At 42.1% G+C, this 20,127-nt stretch overlaps 1 protein-coding gene across 2 annotated transcripts in view; it reads left to right on the top strand.

Moving 5' to 3' along the window:
• Window positions 1–1,322: 1,322 nt before the first annotated feature.
• Window positions 1,323–20,127, top strand: part of LOC141782694 (dynein, cytoplasmic 1, intermediate chain 2a) — a 21,683-nt gene continuing 2,878 nt past the window's right edge. The window contains exons 1-13 of one of the 2 annotated variants that reach the window (XM_074659326.1): window positions 1,323–1,465; window positions 3,363–3,480; window positions 5,266–5,380; window positions 6,713–6,800; window positions 8,020–8,079; window positions 8,443–8,558; window positions 14,607–14,693; window positions 14,890–15,052; window positions 15,160–15,259; window positions 16,851–16,976; window positions 18,689–18,835; window positions 18,924–19,037; window positions 19,574–19,707. In XM_074659326.1, coding sequence (XP_074515427.1) covers window positions 3,373–3,480; window positions 5,266–5,380; window positions 6,713–6,800; window positions 8,020–8,079; window positions 8,443–8,558; window positions 14,607–14,693; window positions 14,890–15,052; window positions 15,160–15,259; window positions 16,851–16,976; window positions 18,689–18,835; window positions 18,924–19,037; window positions 19,574–19,707 — 1,358 coding nt within the window. In that variant the 5' untranslated portion in view covers window positions 1,323–1,465; window positions 3,363–3,372. The remainder of the gene's footprint in view (window positions 1,466–3,362; window positions 3,481–5,265; window positions 5,381–6,712; window positions 6,801–8,019; window positions 8,080–8,442; window positions 8,559–14,606; window positions 14,694–14,889; window positions 15,053–15,159; window positions 15,260–16,850; window positions 16,977–18,688; window positions 18,836–18,923; window positions 19,038–19,573; window positions 19,708–20,127) is intronic. The other variant, XM_074659327.1, reaches the window with a different exon arrangement.

The raw sequence follows: 20,127 nt of genomic DNA, 5'->3' as shown, positions 1-20,127 counted from the left end.
TAAATAAACTGAGCATCAATTTGTGATTGTTGCGGTGACCACATTAAAGGTCCCATATCGTGCTCATTTTCAGGTTCATACTTGTATTTTGTGTTTCTACAAACACATGTTTACATGCTGTAATGTTCAAAAAAACTTTATTTTCCTCATAGTGTCTGCTTGAATATACCTGCATTTACTCTGTCTGAAACGCTCCGTTTTAGTGCATTTCAACGGAATTGCAACAGAATTGCGTTGCTAGGTAACAGTTTGGTTCATGTTTACATCCTGTCAGCTGATGTCATTCACATACACTGCAACCAGGAATATAAACAGACACATTTAGAATGTTTACATTTAAAACTGTAATGATCTATATATTTTATATTTGTGACATCACAAATGGACAGAAATCCTAACGGCTTGTTTCAAACACACAATTTCTGAATATGGGCTGTGTGTATATCTCCGTAAATTGAGCGTTTTGATAGTTTAACAGTATTTATAAAGCACTTAAAGGGACTATTTGTAACTTTTTAAGCGTATAAATGTAGCGGGTCGCCACACATGCGCGCTCGCATATGCGCGTTCGCGTGTGGCAGCTGCCTTTCCTCCTCTGCCTGCCTGCCTTCACTCAGAGAGCGCGCGCGTTCTCAGCTCGCTCCACCTCTAGACGTGAACGCGCGCTCACTCCTCACTGCAGAAGAGTTAGTTTAGCTCTGAGAATATCTAGTGATTTTGCAGAAATAACTGCTGCAGCTCCTCCAGACCAACAGAGGTTTCCCGTGTCTTGTGAAGTGTCGGAGCTCCTCAGCTAGTAACGTTATCGTCTCGTTACCGACCGGGTGCCGGTGTCACCTCTGCTCTCTCCGGCTGCGGGCGGAGAGAGCAGGGAGACGCACTGCAGAGCCCCGCTGCATCAGCCTGCGCTGAAGCAGTAAAAGCCTACACTAAGATCAGATCTAAATCATGTTCATGGCCTCACTGTTTTGCGCGATGCTCGTTCAGGTATATTTAGAGCAAGCAGGCGCGAGCCCGACGCTGACTTTCGTTGATTTCACGGCCACAGGTGTCGCTGTTAAGAAGCATTTCTGAAAGTTACAAATAGTCCCTTTAAACCTGCTTTATGATATAAAAGACATGAAAAAATTTCACTTTTTACAATGTGGGACCTTTTAACCTTTAGTGCTCTGGTTTCCTGCTCTATTAATACCTTTCAAAGATAATATAACATTAATTCACAATATGAACCACTAACATTAATAACTAATGTCACACTTTATCGGTGCCTTTTTGAGATTTAATCAAACTCACAACTCTCCATCTTTGACCTCAGTTGACAGCAGCAGAGTGACGTCAAAACGCGAAGCGCTTCTCTCGTGTCTCCTCCAGGCTCCTGTAGGGAGTTGTGTTGGCAGCTCGTTTGTTGTGGCTGGTTGTTGTAGTCATTTTGATTTGGTGTCAGGTCTGGAAACCTGCTTTAAAGGTTTGTAATCTCACACATCAATATCATGTTAGCTGTAGAAGTACACACTTGTAACATGTATTCTGTATTCGTCGCTGTTTGTAGCTCAACCTGCTTTATTCATTGTGTAGCAGTGAAGGCTGAGCTAGCTCTGTAGCTAATGGCAACAAGGAAGGCCGACTGGATGCGAACATTGTGGGGTTTTATCAATGAAACCACGGTGTTATTAGTACAATAACACCTCATATTAACATGGAGCAGGTTTGTTGTGTGAAGGCGTATAAAACAAGCTGATAAGAACCAGAAACATGTGACAGAGACGGACAAGCTAAGCTATGCTAAGCTAACCGGCTGTACCAACATGGTAGGGTGGGGCTCTCTCTGTTAGCTGACAATGACTGGTGGTTTTATTAGTGTTGCATGCAGCTGAGAGTATTTGTCTCCAATGAGTCAAGATGTTTAACTCACTCAGCTGCAGGAGAAGTCAGAAAAATACTCATTTTAACAGCTAGGTGAGGTCTAGCTGTGTCCACTGCTGTGCAAGGTGGTGCTGAAGCTGAGAGCATCAGCTGATAAGATAAGATATGACTTTATTAGTCCAACAGTGGGGAAATGTGCAGTGTACAGCAGCAAAGGGAATAGTGAAAAAAAAACAAGATGCATCAGCAAACACAGTAAAAAAAAAAAAAAGAGTTAAACAAAGTGTAACAAAATATGAACCATTTAAATAGAAGGAAGTATAAAAATAGGAGCAGTATATACAGTATTGACAATAAACACTGTTAACAAAATTGCACAAGTGGAAAATGATATTGCACAGTATGAATTACACCTGAGTAGTACTGATAGACAGTTGGTGTACAGTAAAGTGCAGTTCTTGTCAGTTTTTTGGTGTGTATGTGTAAGTGGTCTACGCTATATATAAGATAAGATATTCCTTTATTAGTCCTGCAGTGGGGAAATGTGCAGTGTACAGCGGCAAAGGGGATAGTGCAATAAAATAAGATGCATCAGCTAACACAGTAAAAAAAGAGCTAAACAAAGTGTAACAAAATATGAACCATCTAAATAGAAGGAAGTATAAAAATAGGAGCAGTATAAACAGTATTGACAATAAACAGACTGTTAACAAAATTGCACAAGTGGAAAATAATATTGCACAGTGAGAATGAATGAATGAATGAATGAATGAAATTCCACCTGAAAATATCAGGTTATTGTCAGTGTTTTGGTGTATAAGTGGTCTACTGGGAGCAGTGCTGGTTGTGGAGTCCGACAGCTGCAGGAAGTATATGTGGCTGAGAGTATTTGTCTCCAATCAGTCAAGATGTTTAACTCACTCAGCTGCAGAGAAGTCAGAAAAAATACTGAAAAATACTATTGGATGGTCATTTTAACAGCTAGATGAGGTCTAGCTGTCTCCATTGCTGTGCAAGATGGTGCTGAAGCTGAGAGCATCAGCTGTCAGGAGATGCTAGGATTTTTATTAATTATTTTTTTTAATTTTAAAGTCTTTGTTTATCAGTACACAGTACAAACACAAACCATTGATGCTTGTTTTTTATCTGATATACTTGGCTTATACTGACAAGTATACTTAAAAGTCTATGTGTACTTGGCTCATACTGACAAGTATACTTAAAGTGTACTTAAAGTTCATGAAAGTATACTTTGTATACTTTCATGAACTAAAAAGCAGAGATGCTCACAAGTCATTTTTTACAAGTCAAAGTCAAGTTTCAAGTCTTTTTTTGCTCAATGATGCCAAAAACATTCTGCCTATTGCAGGTTTAAACAATGTAATGGCAATGGCAATTTTATTATATAGCACATTTCATTACACGTAAACTCAAAGTGCATTATTTTTTATAGTGTATTCTCGATGTAAGACAAACAAAAATGTGTTGTTTGTATACAGCTGTGGCATCATGTCTGACAAAAGTGAGCTGAAAGCAGAGCTTGAGAGGAAGAAGCAACGCCTGGCACAAATCAGAGAGGAGAAGAAGAGGAAGGAGGAGGAGCGCAAGAAGCTAGCGGTATGTGTAACATTTTGCAATGCTTTGAATTTTTCTCTGATATTGAATGCAAAAAATTTAAATGGAGAATGAACAGCATCAAAACCAGAAATGGCTCAGTGTGAGCATTGCAATATTTTTTCAGTTTTGATATTCAAGATGCTGCAAGAAATCACTGAAGGCCACTATCTGCATCTGAGTCAAATGCAGTTAAGAGCTTAAGACGACTGATGGTTATGTTGACAGACGTACACAACAGGCTCCAAGGCTTCTTAGAAAGATTTAGGGTCCTTCTGAGAAAGTTTGCAGGTTGATCTTTCAATAAGAGGCATTGTTTAAAAATAATAATACCGTTCATAACAATGAGGGCTGACCCGAATGCTTTGAAGCTTCGACCCTTGCCCATGGTATCCGTCCTTCAAATCACTATTCGAATGCTTCGTTTTTAAACGACCTGTCGAACACTTCGATCCTCTAATCTCGGCCTTTTATCCATCCTCCACTCAAACTGCAAAACAAAAGGTGATCGGGCCTTTTCTGTCTTAGCCCCAACTCTCTGGAATCACCTCCCCCAATCTATTAGAGCTGCTGAATCTCTGGACTGTTTTAAGCAGCTTCTAAAATCCCATCTCTATAGGCAAGCCTTTCTATAGGCCTCATCCACATGTGTGTTTGTCTGTTTTTGTTTGATCTGTTTCTCATTGTTTCTGTGTGTCATATTGTAATTTTTCATTGTTTGATGTTTCATTTTGTGTGTGAAGCACTTTGTAACGGTGAGTTTTAAAAGGTGCTATATAAATAAAGGTTTACTTACTTACTTACTTACATTTTTTATATATAAGTATGCAATAATAAAGTATAAATCCAGAAATAGCCCATGAAATACAGAATAATCCCACATTATCCATTATTCAACATTAATTATTAGTTATTCTCAGAATGATATTGCTGTTTGTTATGTGTAGAAGTGCGTGTGCGTACAGTAGTGCGGCAGCGGCGCTGTAATTGGGGAGACAGACAGACAGACAGACAGACAGACAGAAGAACATGTCAGCCTGCTGCGCTACTCCGCTCTGTGAAGTTTCAAATACCTTTGAATATTTCTCACTGAAGCTTCGAAGCCCAAAAAATGGTATTCGTGACAGCCCTAATAACAATAACTGGTTTGTATTTGTTAAACTCCCTAGTGAATGAGATGCAGCTCAGTTATTAAAGTTGATATTTTGTTACAGAACTAGCTGTGAGATGTATACGAAATGTAAAAATCTTTCTAATGGCCCAGATTATGTGCGAGTTGAGATGCAAAGTAACATTAAAATTGTTGATTTTTTTTATTACGTTCTCTATATCACAATTGTCATCAAGGATTTCAGATTTGTGCTGTTTATATATGTCTGTGATTTGTGTAGCAAATACATTTGAACATTGATGATTTAATATGTCAAAATAAATCTAGCAAAAGAAAATCTTTATCAAGGATTGTTTTTTGACAATAAGTAAAGTGTATGAAAATGCTCAATTTGGGCTTAATCCAATAATAACGAAAGGAGTCCTTGTTTACTGTCATGTAATATCTGACTGGGTCCATTTTTTAGATGTCTATAAGGTGTTTTTTTAAACGTACCACAATGATTGACAGTACTGTTTGTACCCAAGATAAGAAAATAAGTCCTGATAGTTCAGTCTTATATCTCATTTTGTTTGTGCAGATACCAGCAGGAATAATGTCTTTGAGAGTTGAATGCTTTATTAAACCTTTTCTTGGTCTGGAAATAGCAATGTAATATGGATATTGTATGTTTCCAGGCGGACCAATTGAAAGAGGCTGCACATCACCAGGATGATTCTGACCTGGATAAAAAAAGACGTGAGGCTGAGGCTCTGCTACAGAGTATGGGCATAACACCAGATACTCCTGCTGGTATGTTTTATATTAACAGTACATACTTAACGTCTGTGATGTCTGCTTTTAAATTCTGTAACGCTAGGGGAAAAAACAGGCACATCCACAGGGTTCCTAGATATTTCATTTTCATACATATTGTTTCATATATTCCCGTAAATACCTGTTCATAAACGAAACAAGTACAGTCGCTGATTTGACATTATATTTCACATACATTGCAGTCATTGTATTAGTACAGTCAGTATTTTTATTCAGTGTTTTGGCTCTTTGACTAGGGTTTGAGGGTGTTAACATTCATTCTGGGTGAGCAGCGTTCAAATCATTACATTTATTATTTTATGTGCCCCAAAGCAGATCTAAGCAGTAGGATATTGAAATAAAACATACAGATTTTAATGGCCAAACAGTGGACTGTTCTTTACAGGCTGACTCAGTCGCCAGAGCTCAGTAAAGCTGATCATGTGTTTGACTAAACTGAAGGCAAAAAGCTCAGAAACAAGCAAGAGGTGAATATGGCTGTGGTAACCTTCGGACAGTCATTGACTTCAATGTATGTGCAGCATAATATTAGATATAATAACTTTGTGTTTACTTGTGCTATTACTTTCTGTCCCCTAAAAAAATGGATTCATGTTTATATTAAAGGCATATTCATACTGTTCATCTGGTGTGGATGCAAACAGCCTCATCTGAAAGCCAGCACTTTAACCCCATAGTCAGTTAATAAGACCTCTTCAGCCTAATGGTTTGACAGATTTTGAATATTTCTTCACATTTGTGCTTAGACAAGCCCAGAGAACACTTTTTTTTTTAAATTAAAAATTTCAGTTGCAGATACAAATGGGTTAAATAACCTCTCAAACATGAGTCTTACTTTAGATTTCTCAGTTTTCTAATATTTCCTATAGATTTCATAAAAATGTACATGAACACCTGTGCTGTAGAAGGGGAAGCACTGATTAAAAAAAAGACAAATATTTGTAAAATAATAGCAGTATAGACTGTATTAACATTGGAGTTCATCCGGAGCAGGATTGTTAGAGCACTGACGTGTTGCAAACAGCAGGTGGCAGAAGAGATCCATAAGAAAATCCTCACAAGTCTCTCAGGATGCAAACAAGCTAGAAACAGAAATGAAAAAAACTCATTTAATAAAGACAAAGGAAGTTATTAAAGATTATTTCCTAATATGTGCTGATCTTGCCATAGCAGAAGTCTGTTATGTACACACTGATTTAACTAACTTGCTAATAATGATGCATTTTGGATGCATTTTGCACTCTGTTGTGCATAGCTGAGTGTCTTCACACTGTAACAGATGATTCTTGTCTGTCTCGCTGTGTGCAGTCCCTCTTCCCGTCTCCCCAACTCCCAAATCGGCGGGCACACCGAGTGAGGCGGGGAGCCAAGACTCTGATGGAGCCGTGGGACACAGGTACACACACACACACACACACACACACACACACACACACACACACACACACACACTCCTCAGCAACAGATTGAGTAACAACATTGTTTCCCCCCGCTTCTAGTACAGTACATTACAAGCGTGGAAACAATGCCAACATCCCTGTTTATCAAGAATTCATGGCTATTTCTCCACCTGAGGCAACGTGTTTAAATGCTTTATTGAGCTTTATATGTCGTCTCAAAAAGTGCTTTTTGTGCTTTTTATGTGCTCAGTTATGCTTATGCCTGCAAGAATGTGATTTCGGCGTCCTTCTCACTCACAGCCTCTCAAGCAGATTAGTTCTGAAGTATTCTGAATAATGCTTAGAAAAATGTAGGTCTATTTTTGCTTTATATACGCTTTGCATCAACTCCAGACAAAGGCTGTGAATGTATTTAAAGCATGATTACACTAAGCACAACTGAGGTAAAAAAATCTTTTGGAAAGTCTCATACCATTACAGTGAATAATGACAAGTTTATGCCAACTGAGTGCATGTTTATTTAATTTGTGTGCCGTTGAATTAGGACGATCCTAAATTAACAATAAAACAGCAGGCTGCTGTGATGCCTGGGGGACTTCTTAACCCCTAATTAGAGCCCCTTCCCTGGGCTGAAACTCAAGCTCCCCCAGTGTCCCATCAGGCCCAGGGAGCTGTTCCCCCTACGTGTTGACTCATTTCCCTCACCAGCATGGCCATTTCCTACACACATGGAGGTCATGTTTTCTCCCTCAGGGTTCTCCCTCTCTCTCTCTCTCTCTCTCTCTCTCTCTCCCCCTCTCTCTTTCTCTCTTTCTCTCTCTCTCTCCCTCTCTCTCTCTCTCTCTCTCTCTCTCTCTCACTCTCTCTCTCTCTCCCTCTCTCTCCTCTCTGTCTGCACAACACTCCGAGTCTTTGGTGTGACACAGTTCAGGCTGTATCAGCCCCGCAGGCTGCACATTACACCCTGTGTCATCTCACTCTGGGAGGCTGTGTGTCCATGCATTTTAAGCAGATATGTTCTCTGAGCGTTGTGCAGGCAGATTCTAAGCTTGAACTGCAAAAAACATATCCAGTTTTAAGTGTGTTTTGATAACTGATTTGTGACCAATCAGCATGTTGTGTGCCATAACGCTAACTTTATTTCCTCTCCTCATTTGTGCCCGCTTGTCTCTCTCTCTCTCACTAATGCCGCCTTGTTGCTGTGACACTAACCAGGACTCTGCACTGGGACTCTGACCCGTCCACTCTTCAACTTCACTCTGATTCTGAGCTGGGGTACTGGACACTCTCTTCTCTCCTTTCCTGGTCATTTTCCCTTCTCTCAATCTTTGGCATGATTGCTGTCTTCCAAAGTCATTATTCGGTTAATGCAGTCCAGGAAAACAGTCACGTCGTGCATGCAAGAGTGGTCAGACAACAACCTTTTCAATTGATTCACACTGGTTGCTACACTAATCTGAAGTCTCTCTGCCATCCCATGCAACACTCATTTACTGACTTACATTGATTCCACTTGCAAGGAGATGAAAATTGTTACAAAAGCAGATGAGAACAGTGATTAGCAGAATGACTGACTCTTGTTAATATCATTGTGGTAATATTGAGCTGTGCAAAGTTTGAGTTGTTTTGTGCTTTTAGGCGTGGAACTCCAAAACTGGCGATGGCCAAAGTCACACAAGTGGACTTCCCTCCACGTGAGACTGTGTCCTACACAAAAGAGACCCAGACACCTGTCGTGACTCAGCAAAAAGAAGGTGATTCTCGCATATTATTACATATGTTAAAGCTAGGTTTGGTAATCTTAAGAAACCAGCAAGAGTACACTAGATTTTTAAAATCCCACCGAAAAACTCAGCCCAGTGTTGCCAACTCTTTTCCAATGACATGTAGTTCTGACATGTAGTGTAAAGTGTTTTGAGTGGTCGGAAAACTAGAAAAGCATTATATAAATACCATTTACCAATGGAATTAGCTAGCAGCATTAGCTCCAAAAGTCCATAAATCTAGCAAGAAATTTGCCAAGTTGGCAACGCTGACAGTCCGTCGCTTCCGGCCTCCCTCCAAAGCCACGCCCCCAAATTATCATAATGAACGTAAACAACGAACATGGCTATTGTTAGTACTCGCAGCTGTCGAGCTAACAACTTGTGTAAGACTCCGGTGACGCACAATGAGTGCACGAGCAGAGTGCATACAGGTAAGTAGGTTTATTACAGTCCTGCAACAGCCACAGATACTAGATTCTTTTTTTGTCAGAGCATTTGATTTATTGATTGCTGTCGGGATCTAATGAGAATTTCAACAAATATAACAGAAATGTTTTTGGAGAAGATTACCAACTCTAGCTTTAACCTTGAAAAATGGACAAAACCTGTGTGTATATTAGAGTTGTTCCGATACCAGTATCCGAAATGCGTCCGATACTGCCCAAAATTCAGGATTGGTCATTGGCGAGTACGCCTGTCTATGCACTGAACCGATACCTTGATTTATTAACCCAGAAAAAAATCAACTTGTTTAACAGTAAAACAATTCTTCTTCGCAGCGGAATTGTTATTTATACCTAGCTTCATTTAATCATGTTCTTTGTAACCGACGAACTGAATAATAAAAGAAAGTTCTATTGCATTCACTTTATGTATTTGTTCATGTTTTACAAAGGGTTTAACCTGAGCCAGGCCATATAACAAAGATAGCAATCACATCCATACATGGTCAGTAGTAAACAGCTGTTAAATAATAATAATAACTATATATTTGTTATCACGCGGGCATCAAATCTGTACTCGGTATCGGCTGATACTGCAAGTTCAGGTATCGGAATCGCTACCGGGAAGGAAAACATGATATTGGAACATCTCTAGGGTATATCAACCTAACTGATTGAATATGTGGATGCATAAAGAACGTATTGGTCTAAGATGTGTAACTTCCTTGCTAACAAATGTTTTAATTTGCTGCAAGAATGGTACACCACTTGTATTCATAACGGGTGTTGTGGTGCTGTATGAGCGGACAAGTGCGTACCGGAAGTGAAACACAAGTGGAAAAGATTTGATTTGAGATGAAAGCAAAGATAAAATGAGGCCCAGGAAACACAAGAAGTCAAAGGAAAGATTAAATTCAGACAAGCCCCGCTCCTCTCAACCTCACAACCAACTCCGCTTCGGTGTAATTAATGAGCAGGATGAGAAAAGCAGTGACGGGAAGGAGAAATGCGATCGAGGGGGAAGATATGAAGCTCTGCGCGTACGACTGCTCACTGCCTCTGAAGCATGTCGATATGTATGTAATTGCTGCACTGGAGCTCTCATGCGGTCGGCGAAAAAGAGAATATTTGCTACTTACTGACACCACATGTTGAACACATGTTCCATAAAATATGCAATACTTGTGGGTGTGCTGCTTGTTCTTGTAATGACAGATGGCGAATAATGCGCTCGACTGAAATCCCGATTTTTGTTTTGTGTTTCTGTTTTGCTTTTTTCAAAGAAATATCAGAACTATTCTACAAAACTGCAACTCTTGGAGTCTTTTTAGCTGTTTGCTCCATTTATTTGCATCAGCTAACACGCCTTTTTAAGCATCCTTGAAAGCCTGGTTAGGGTTTTAAACAGTGTGCGGATTGTTGGTTGTTGTCCCATCAGGTGATGTGCAGTAAATCCTGAGGTGGCGTGCGACACGAGCACACGATGAAATTGTGTGATTTTGTGGAAAACTATGAGCAGAGCTAGTGAAGGATGAAGAGCATCCCCGTGTTCCTCGTCGCTCTTTACTCCGGACTCTACTGGGCATTGTAAAACTGTGTTAAACAACGGTGGTTTCTGCCAGCTGTTCAACACGAGGCCCCCTTCCCCTCTTCGCCACTATGTAATCATTTCATCAACTCCCTCGCTTCCCTGTCTTCTCCCTTCACCGAACAGGCACATAACAAAACACACTCAGTGACATTGTGCATTTTCACACCATCACTTCTGGCACTCGATGAGACGGCATCCCCTTCCCCGGCTTTGCTCCCCTCGGCGCATTTTTGATGTGTGGGGTGGCGTCGGGCCTGTTCTCTGATTGAGCGATTTATCATGTTGTCAAAAGGAGGCAACGGCGCAGCACTCTCAAGGTCAGCAGGCGGTGGCATTAGAGGGAGCGGCTGGCGTGCCCCGGCTGCTGCAAACCGAGGGTTCCCCACGGTGTGTGCAAGACATCTCGGAGAAAGGAGTAAAAGATTTAACATCACCTGCCCTGTTGACCCAAAGAAAAACCCCTGAACAGACAAGGAGAACGCATCATCCGGTTATAACATTTGATTATTAATGCGTTCAGTATGGCGTCATGAATTGGTCTTTATTAGCCCAATGTGCCCTGAAATCTCCTCTCAGATGTCCATGTCGGACTGATATTAATTCATCTTTAATTGCCAAGTTTGTGACCTGATGTTGCAGCATAGATGCATTTCTTTTAGACTTGAATTCCATCTCTATTTAGTTTCAGAAAATTTGTTGATTTAAGCCATTAGATTGGTGAATTTCTGTGCCGCCGCCGCTCACACTGTACTAGTAGGTAATATGCAGCATCAGTATGCACTCCTCAACAAGAGGCTGTAATTATGGAGTAAGATATTGTTGGAGGTTGGGTGGTGGTGGTGGTGTGTGTGTGTGTGTGTGGAGTGGTTGGTCTGGTGCAGCGTTTTAAAAAGGCTCGTCAGGAATATGAGTATGTAGAGCAGTTTAGTAAATCTAATATTTAATTGAATTCGATTGTTTTAATCACTCTGAATTCAGAGGCAGGTCACAACTTTTTCATCACAAAAGCCCTTAATGGCCTTCTTGTTCGAAGTGCCACTTGTAATCGTGGTCAGCTTTTATGCACTTGATGATTAGTACTGTTAAATATCTATTGTATCCCTCTGTCATTCATTTTGAATGGAGAATCTGGCATATTCTCCTTTTTTTTCTGAGTGAGTATTTGCACCTTTACAACCTGTTTTTTTGTTCTTAATCTCATTTGACAATATTATGGGTTCGTATATGATCTGTGACAGACGTTTTTCTTAAGGAGGAGAGTGCTGGTTTTGGATTTCTGCTCCCCGTCGGTCTGTTTTGTGATCTTTAGACCTCGGTGTCATTAGAGACATGCGTAACCGTGTTGAACAAGTTGAAAACAATAGCCTCCTGTTTCACGGATGACTAAGTCTTAAAGAGTGTTATCAGATTGACAGAAGTCTGACTGCAGATGTCTTTTGTTTTTATTCGCCTTGCAGACATTCTGAATTTGCTGCACACACAACCACAGATGTTGATGTTGCGCCATATGCAAAATAGTTGATCGCAGTTTTTTTAAGTGCATTTTGTAAACTGGGGCTAGAGGTACTCTATTTTAAAAAAACAAGAAATGATAGGGCACATGTTTGTGTGTGTTTGTGAATGTATTGGCAGTTGTGTTTTCTGTGGCCTTTATACAAGCAGGAAGAAAAAAAAAAACTAACAGTTGCACGTGCTGAAGTCAGACAGTCAGACCCTTATTGTGAAGGGACATATAGAAAGTGGAAGACACCTGCAGCGGAGAGCAAAGGTCATTTCGTATTAGACTTTGTACATACCGTGTTTGCATTAATATATATTGTCCATTGACTGAGACCTGTGATTAGCCCCCTCCCTTCCTGTCCAGAGCTCCACCCCCCCCCCAAAAAAGCTTTTATTTCTTAAGTGGTACAAAAGCCATAATTGAGCCTGCTTTGAGAGGAGGTGTCAGTGTATGGGACATCGGTGATCCGGGTGAATTCTGTTAAATGCAACCCCCCCCTCCCCTCCCGTTCCTCCCCTTCCTCCACCACCCAGCAGCGCTAGGCGCTCCTACCCCCCTACACATCCCCAGCGGGGTCACCAGGATCACTAGCTTTTCTCCAAATGGCCATTTTGGCTGGCAGGTGCATTATACCCTTTATTTTCAGATTGTCTATCCGCTCCTAATGCATGGCAGGTTGATTGCTCTGGCTGCCTCACCGGGGAAAGGGCTGACGAGCACGGCCGGGACTAGCTGAAAGACAGTGATTACTGTTTTCCTTTAAGCCTGATTGAGGCCCTTGAAAGGAAAGATTTTAACCTTCTCCTGTTGGTTGCAGAGTATGGCTGTACATCGAAATGGCTTGTGTCATCAACCCAGTTCTGTAAACTCATCAGTGTACCCGGTAACCCTCTTCCCCCAAACCTCCATCTGAGAAAGGGGATAAATCACTTTATGGACAACGTGACAGATGACATTATCATTTAGATTATCTCCGTAGGAAGGAAATTCTGGCATGCGGTGCTGTCGTCTTAGATTAACTATAAGGCTCATACCAAGATATGCTTGTAGGAACCAGGCGAGTATTTCCCCTCTCCTCATGAATCTGTTTTGTCCTGCTTTTGCTCTTATTTTTACATTGAAAGCATAGGCTATATACCGTCTCTAGGAGATGTGTTTTGAAATCTTCTTTGAGGTAGACCCGGTGTGCAGTTTGCCAGCTGGTCCGGCCTGTATTTTGTTGTACATTCTCTGAGGTTGAATAGGAGTTGCAGGACCTCCTGCTAGGACGGTAATTGCACAGGCTTGCTGTTCAGGGAGAAGCTTGTCTCGGGGCAGCCAGGCGGAAAACCTCTGTGCCATCCCCATGCCACCTCTGAAGAGCACAAGACAATCCCAGCATCACCATCTGCTTTTGCACCATGCCGTCATCTGGCCGGACCAATGGGACGGGCTCGGGGCAGCTGCTCCACACCCTCTGCCCCGCTGCCCCGTGGCCTAGAAGGGGGCAACCTGCTACTGGGACACAGAGGAAACAGCTACACTGACAGCTACACTTTCTATTGAATGGATAGAGTCTCATTAACAGTTGGGAAGGACAGGGGTCCCTATGACAACAAGACACCCGCTGCGCTGTGTCCCTTTAACACAAATGACAAACTTCCCTGCTTTAGAGGAGCAGGTTCCCTTTTTGAAAGGCGACATTGTGCAGACAAACCAAACAAATGCAAGGCACAGATACAAAATCAGTCTTTTGCCGTGCCCATAATCACTGGGTGGAGCTTTTATTGAAAAAAGGAAATAATGGAGGTGAAAGACGTAGTGACCAAAAGGTGTGAAACGTCTGTATGGAGGCCCGTTGTGTGAACGTTGTTACTCAGAATTTATTTTTGTTCCCTGTTTATCTTTTGAAGTTTTGACAAAATTGATATCGTAAACAAAATTTATTTATGATTTCTTGCGTAGGAATGATGTTGATTCAACCCGGTCTCACTCCCGACTCGTCAAATACCGGGGATCGGGCACCGCCCCTCGGCATCGAAAAACGTTGCACCCTTAAACGTCAGTATGTAACGAAACCGGGCTTTCAACTAACTCCACACAAACGAACACAAGACTTCCAACCAGGAGACCGCTGTTTGTGTCCCGTGTAAAACTAAAAGTCACGTTGACTTATTTTGTCAATCGTTAGTCACGTGACTCGTTAGTATCGCCAGTCACGTCAGTCGTTAGTCAGTGAAGTTAACCTAACCCTAACTAAGTGGTTGTGTTGCCTCAACCTAACTTCCTGTGCAAATGGAAGTTTATTTTGAAAGGACACTATGCTTACTAACTTAAATCGAAGCGTTATTGATGTTACAGAGCTGTCGGTCAACGTCTGTTGTTGTCACTACCGCATTGCATTTTGGGACATTTATACTGTTTTAGCGTACTGAATAGGATTTTAGTAGGAACCTTGGTGTATACAACCTAACTGTGTGTATTTTCCAGTGTTTCACATAGTTTCACTTTCTGATCAACAGAGGAAGAAGAAGAGGAAGAAAGTGCTCCAGCTCAACCAGTAGTGGAGAATCAGATTGAGAAACTGGACCAGAAGGAGGAGGAGGAAGGTACTTCACCACCACTGATGATGCATACTTGCAACACAAATTGAGCCCCTTCAGTTCTTCTAGGGATTTTTATAATAGTTTCTGCAGCATGCAAAGAGGTTTCTATTCCTGTAAAGCAGTGCATCACATGCTATATCGTAATGGTAACGAGCAGCAGGGATCCCTACCACATTTCAGTTTGTATTCCTCTGTGCAGCACTCCCCCACGAGCTGACAGAGGAGGAAAAACTCCAGATCCTGCACTCCGAAGAGTTTGTGGATTTCTTCGACCACAGCACACGCATTATTGAGCGGGCTCTATCGGAGCATGTGGACCTCTTCTTCGACTACAGCGGTCGTGACCTGGAGGAGAAGGAGGGGTAATAATTGGACAACTAGTGTTAAAAAAAACAAAAAACAAAAAAACACGGTAATTGGTTTTTGAAGAAGTGTTTTTATTGATCCGTGTTTCTTTGTTTTCCCCCAGTGAAATCCAGGCTGGAACAAAGCTCTCTCTCAACAGGCAGTTCATGGATGAGCGCTGGTCCAAGCATCGCGTCGTCACCTGCCTGGACTGGTCCCTCCAGGTCATTTTCTTTAAAACAGCTTTTTGTAATTAAACCAACAGTTGAGCACATTTTCCAGAGCAGCATTTGGAAGTTGAAATAAGAATTGATTTATTGTGTTAAAATTAGTGCTGTTAAAGTTAACGCGATAATAACGCGTTAACGCAAATTCATTTTAGCGCCACTAAGTTTCTTAAACGCATTAACGCAACTTGCGATTTTTAGGTTATGGCGGGCACAGTTTTAAAGCTAGGGTGAAGATACTGGCATCATATGGAACTAAAAATCCTAAGCAATCCATTGGTATCATGTCATACTAGCTTGTGAAGCGCAAAGGAGGATAAATAGCGCTCCGAACTTGCACTAAATTTTGGCGAGGAAAATCTGGCATGGCCATTTTCAAAGGGGTCCCTTGACCTCTGACCTCAAGATATGTGAATGAAAATGGGTTCTATGGGTACCCACGAGTCTCCTCTTTACAGACATGCCCACTTTATGATAATCACATGCAGTTTGGGGCAAGTCATAGTCAAGTCAGCACACTGACACACTGACTGCTGTTGTTGCCTGTTGGACTTGAGTTTGCCATGTTATGATTTGAGCATATTTTTTTATTCTAAATTCCGTACCTGTGAGGGTTTCTGGACTATATCTGTCATTGTTTTGTGTTGTTAATTGATTTCCAATAATAAATATATACATACATTTGCATAAAGCAGCATATTTTCCCACTCCCATGTTGATAAGAGTATTAAATACTTGACAAATCTCCCTTTAAGGTACATTTTGAACAGATAAAAGATTAGCGATTAATCACGATTAACTACGGACAATCATGCGATTAATCACAATTAAATATTTTTAATTGATTGACAGCCCGAGGTAAAATAGAATATGTGCATCCGTGTTGCTAATTGGCTGTTGAAACAACTTAACTTTGCACAGCCATAATGCTTTATGATTACATAGCTTGAGTTTGACAGGATTTGCTTTTCGCCACAAGTCCCCCAGGAGAAGTAAGTTATGTCCCACACATTGTCACTCAGTCGGGGGCCGTAATGATTTGTTTCCTCTGGTGTCTGAGGTCATTTAATGCCTGATTCTGCAACGACTTCTGACAGTGATTGAACACCAACCCTTTGTTCACAGTATTTACCAGCTCAGAGCGAGATCCATCCACATCCTTGTCATTTTGAAATTGTTAATTCACAAACTGTAAATCTCAGATCAAGTATTTAGAAGCAGCAGTGGTTAACGGTTTGTTTACATCTGGGTGGTGTTTCTGTAGTCGTTTTCTGTTTGGTTTTAGATTCTCAATGAGCTGCTCTGTTTTAGTCCGCCGCTGTTCCTCTGAGCGCTTTCAGAACCGTAGCTTTTGGTGAAAATTATGAAAGGAAATAAAAACGCAAAAGTTCTTAAGGGGGGGGTAGGGCTAATTAAACAAACCATAAATCTTGAGGAAAGGTTACTCATTCTTTAAGGCATTCAGAAGCACCACACAGGGCAGGCGAGGCTTTTCCACATGGAGCCAAGCCTGGGGGGCATGTCTGCCCCCCCCCCCCCCCCCCCCGACATTCATTTGGGCTGATTTTTTTTTTCTTTCTGTCACCAGTATCCTGAACTCCTGCTTGCCTCATACAACAACAACGAGGACGCTCCACACGAGCCAGACGGCGTGGCCTTAGTGTGGAACATGAAGTACAAGAAGCCCACACCGGAGTACGTCTTCCACTGTCAGGTACCCAAAAGCCTCTCTGCTTCTTTCTCCCACCTCTCTCCCCCACATCCTCACGGGTGGCTTCTTCCATGACATGCGTGGAACGCCGCCAACCAACCCCCCCCCTTTCCTCCGCCTTCATCCACATTGTGAGTTCACCGTACTGGCATCCACCTCCACCACATCTATCCGCAAACACATGTTCGTGAGGCGCCGGAGAAGACCTGTGGCGCGGGGAGTTGAATGGAATCCGAGCGCTGCAGCCGGATTAAGTGTGCGGGGCAGGGCTGGTTATCATGTGCATCCAAACAAGGGCCCTGTGTTCAGACGAGCAGCACAGCTCCTCTGCTTTGCCTTATTATAATGCCTGCCCCGAGGCTCCTTCGCCAAGACGAGTTGAGTAGAACCACATGTTGTTGCCGCCAGAGCGGATGTAGATGCAGGCGTATTGCTCAGATGAATAAAACTGAACAGAAGTGTGAACGCAGTTTTCTCTGTGTGCCTCAAAGTCGGCTCATAGTGAGATTTTTCCTGAACTGTGCGTCACAATTTTTGTCAAGGAAAGTCCCTTTAGAAAAAATATTGAGGTAAGATTGTGACAGGAGAAGTGATGAGTGTGTAGGCCACTTTTAAACCAACAAAAATCACAATACAAAAATAAGTAGTCCCATTGACCAGTGTCGAGATTTGTTTTGCACAGAACAGTTCTATAACTTTGAGATGAAGCAGGTTCAAGTTTGATGATTTCCACGATCTGATTATTGCCGTTATGAAGCTTAATTAAGCTTAATTATTACTTATGAAGCAGTATTTTGCATCTATCTATCTAGCCAAAACCTGATTTTATACAGGTTTGCCTTGTGGTCAGTTACCTCAGTGGAACATTCAAGCTATTATTAATAGTTATTTTGACTCTAGATTTATTTATGTTCTGCATTATTACACTCAGTTGTCAGTTTATTAGGTACACCTAGCTAAAACTAATGCAGTATAATGCAGCTGTTATAGATGACGGTTATAATGTTCAGTTTTTGTTAAAACTGTTTTAGATAGTTGAGCCCCCCCCTCATCTAACTATAAAGCAATGAATCTCTGTCTGTCTGTCCTTCTCATATCTCAAGAACCCCTCATTCGATCTACTTCACACTCGGCGGCAGTATTTCTGGGCACCCAAGGGAGTGCCGTGTCGAATTTGGTGTAATTTGGACATGCGACATATTCAATATTCACAAACTTTGAATAAACAAGCGAACAGCGCTCTGTGCAGCAGCGGGGGGGCGGGGCTTCAGGGCTCTGCAGACTCGAGCATGTCGTCTGCAGCGGGCAGACCGCGGCTCATTGACTTCTTTTGATGCTGGATATACAAACATTACAACCAACTTTGCGTCCCTGGAGTCAACAGTCAGTTCTCGACAACGCTGCAAGCAGCACTTCCGGGGGGTAAAGCTGTCTGCCCGCTCCGAACAGGCACTGCACTAGTTAACATAAATGGAGTGGACAAAATAATAGAAACACCTGCAAGTAAAACACTATACAGTTCAACATTATCACAAACTACATCCTCCAGAATGATCATGAAGTTGAATCAACACCTCTTTGGATGCAGTCTTGCTTTTTTGATTGTACATGATGGTATTTCTAGAGACCTGTCGCCGGGCTGTCTCACCATAAACATTTACTTTTTCATCACTAGAGAAGCTAAACATTGCCTTTTCTTTCCCTCTTTCTGACAGTCTGCTGTTATGTCGGCTGCGTTTGCCAAGTTCCACCCCAACATGGTGGTGGGGGGCACGTACTCTGGGCAGATTGTGCTGTGGGACAACAGGAGCAACAAGAGGACCCCGGTGCAGAGGACTCCCCTGTCAGCAGCAGCACACACGGTACACGAAGCAACCGACACAGCGGGCTTATACTTCTGTTATTCTAATACAGCAGAAGAATAACACTCCTCCCTCGCTCTCTTTGCAGCACCCAGTGTACTGTGTGAATGTGGTTGGCACCCAGAACGCCCACAACCTCATTAGCATCTCCACTGATGGCAAGATTTGCTCCTGGAGTCTGGACATGCTCTCTCAGCCGCAGGTAACCTATACTGTATATACTGTATATGCACGTGTGTGTTATTTTTCTCCCATGGGTGGTCAGAGGAATGTTTCTGAAGTACATTAAAGACTCAGGGTTAAAGATTTAACCATAACAGTTAATTGCAGTGTTAATCATTTTAAAGATTAGAGCTTAGTTTTTACATTTTATGTACTTTCTGTCTCTTTAGTCTCCCATTCCTCACACTTCCTGTCCCTCCTTTTCATGCTAAATGTCAAACATTTTGGCCGGACTCCTTCGTTTGAACATTCCAGTTTGCTATTTTTTTTTTCTACAACTCATTTTTCACTTTCAAGGAAATTAACTTTGCTAGCTGTGTCATTTCACTTGGCGCTGCCAAGACCTCAATGTCAAACTTCCATTTTTTATAAAGTGCTAGTTGAATTTAGATTATACATTAATAAACTGTCAAGTGATTTTTATAGGTTGTGCTTGGCAGCGTGTGTGTTTAACATAGAGCCCCGAGCAGGGAGCTTGTTAAACATGTTGTTCCATGTCGCCTTCCCCTCCCGCAGGACAGCATGGAGCTGGTGTTCAAGCAGTCCAAAGCCGTAGCTGTCACCTCCATGTCTTTCCCTCTCGGAGATGTCAACAATTTCGCGGTGGGCAGCGAGGACGGCTCCGTCTACATGTCGTGTCGTCATGGAAGGTGTGTTCGCAAGCAAAACTGCGGTTCCCCCGGCGTCCCTCCCGAAAAACACCGCCAGGAAACTGAGGCGGCTTGTTAAGGCCCACCTCGGACCGAGTGTCAAATAAATATAGCCCACTCACTTCCCAGTGCAACGCAAATCCAACACTTGATCGCCTGCTGTTTGAGGTTTCACTCCTGCCCAGTCATCCTGTTTTTCTTTTCCGCTTGTCAGTTGTGTTTGTAAAGGTCGCTCAACATAAACAGGGCACACATGCAGGGGAAACAAATCATTTTTTCCCCTGTGCTTTTTTTTTTCTTCTTCTTCGTCTCAGTATGTTTCTTTGGGTGAGAGAGTTTGTTTACAGTCGGTCTTCCCGGGGAGAATTAAAACTGCACTTCATCCCACAATGTTCTCATTTAAGACACCGGGGCTCCTCT

Source organism: Sebastes fasciatus, chromosome 14 (assembly GCF_043250625.1).
Source record: "Sebastes fasciatus isolate fSebFas1 chromosome 14, fSebFas1.pri, whole genome shotgun sequence".
Taxonomy (NCBI): Eukaryota; Metazoa; Chordata; class Actinopteri; order Perciformes; family Sebastidae; genus Sebastes; species Sebastes fasciatus.
Note: the sequence above shows the minus strand (reverse complement) of the source record. Positions and strands in the feature narration are given on the sequence as shown.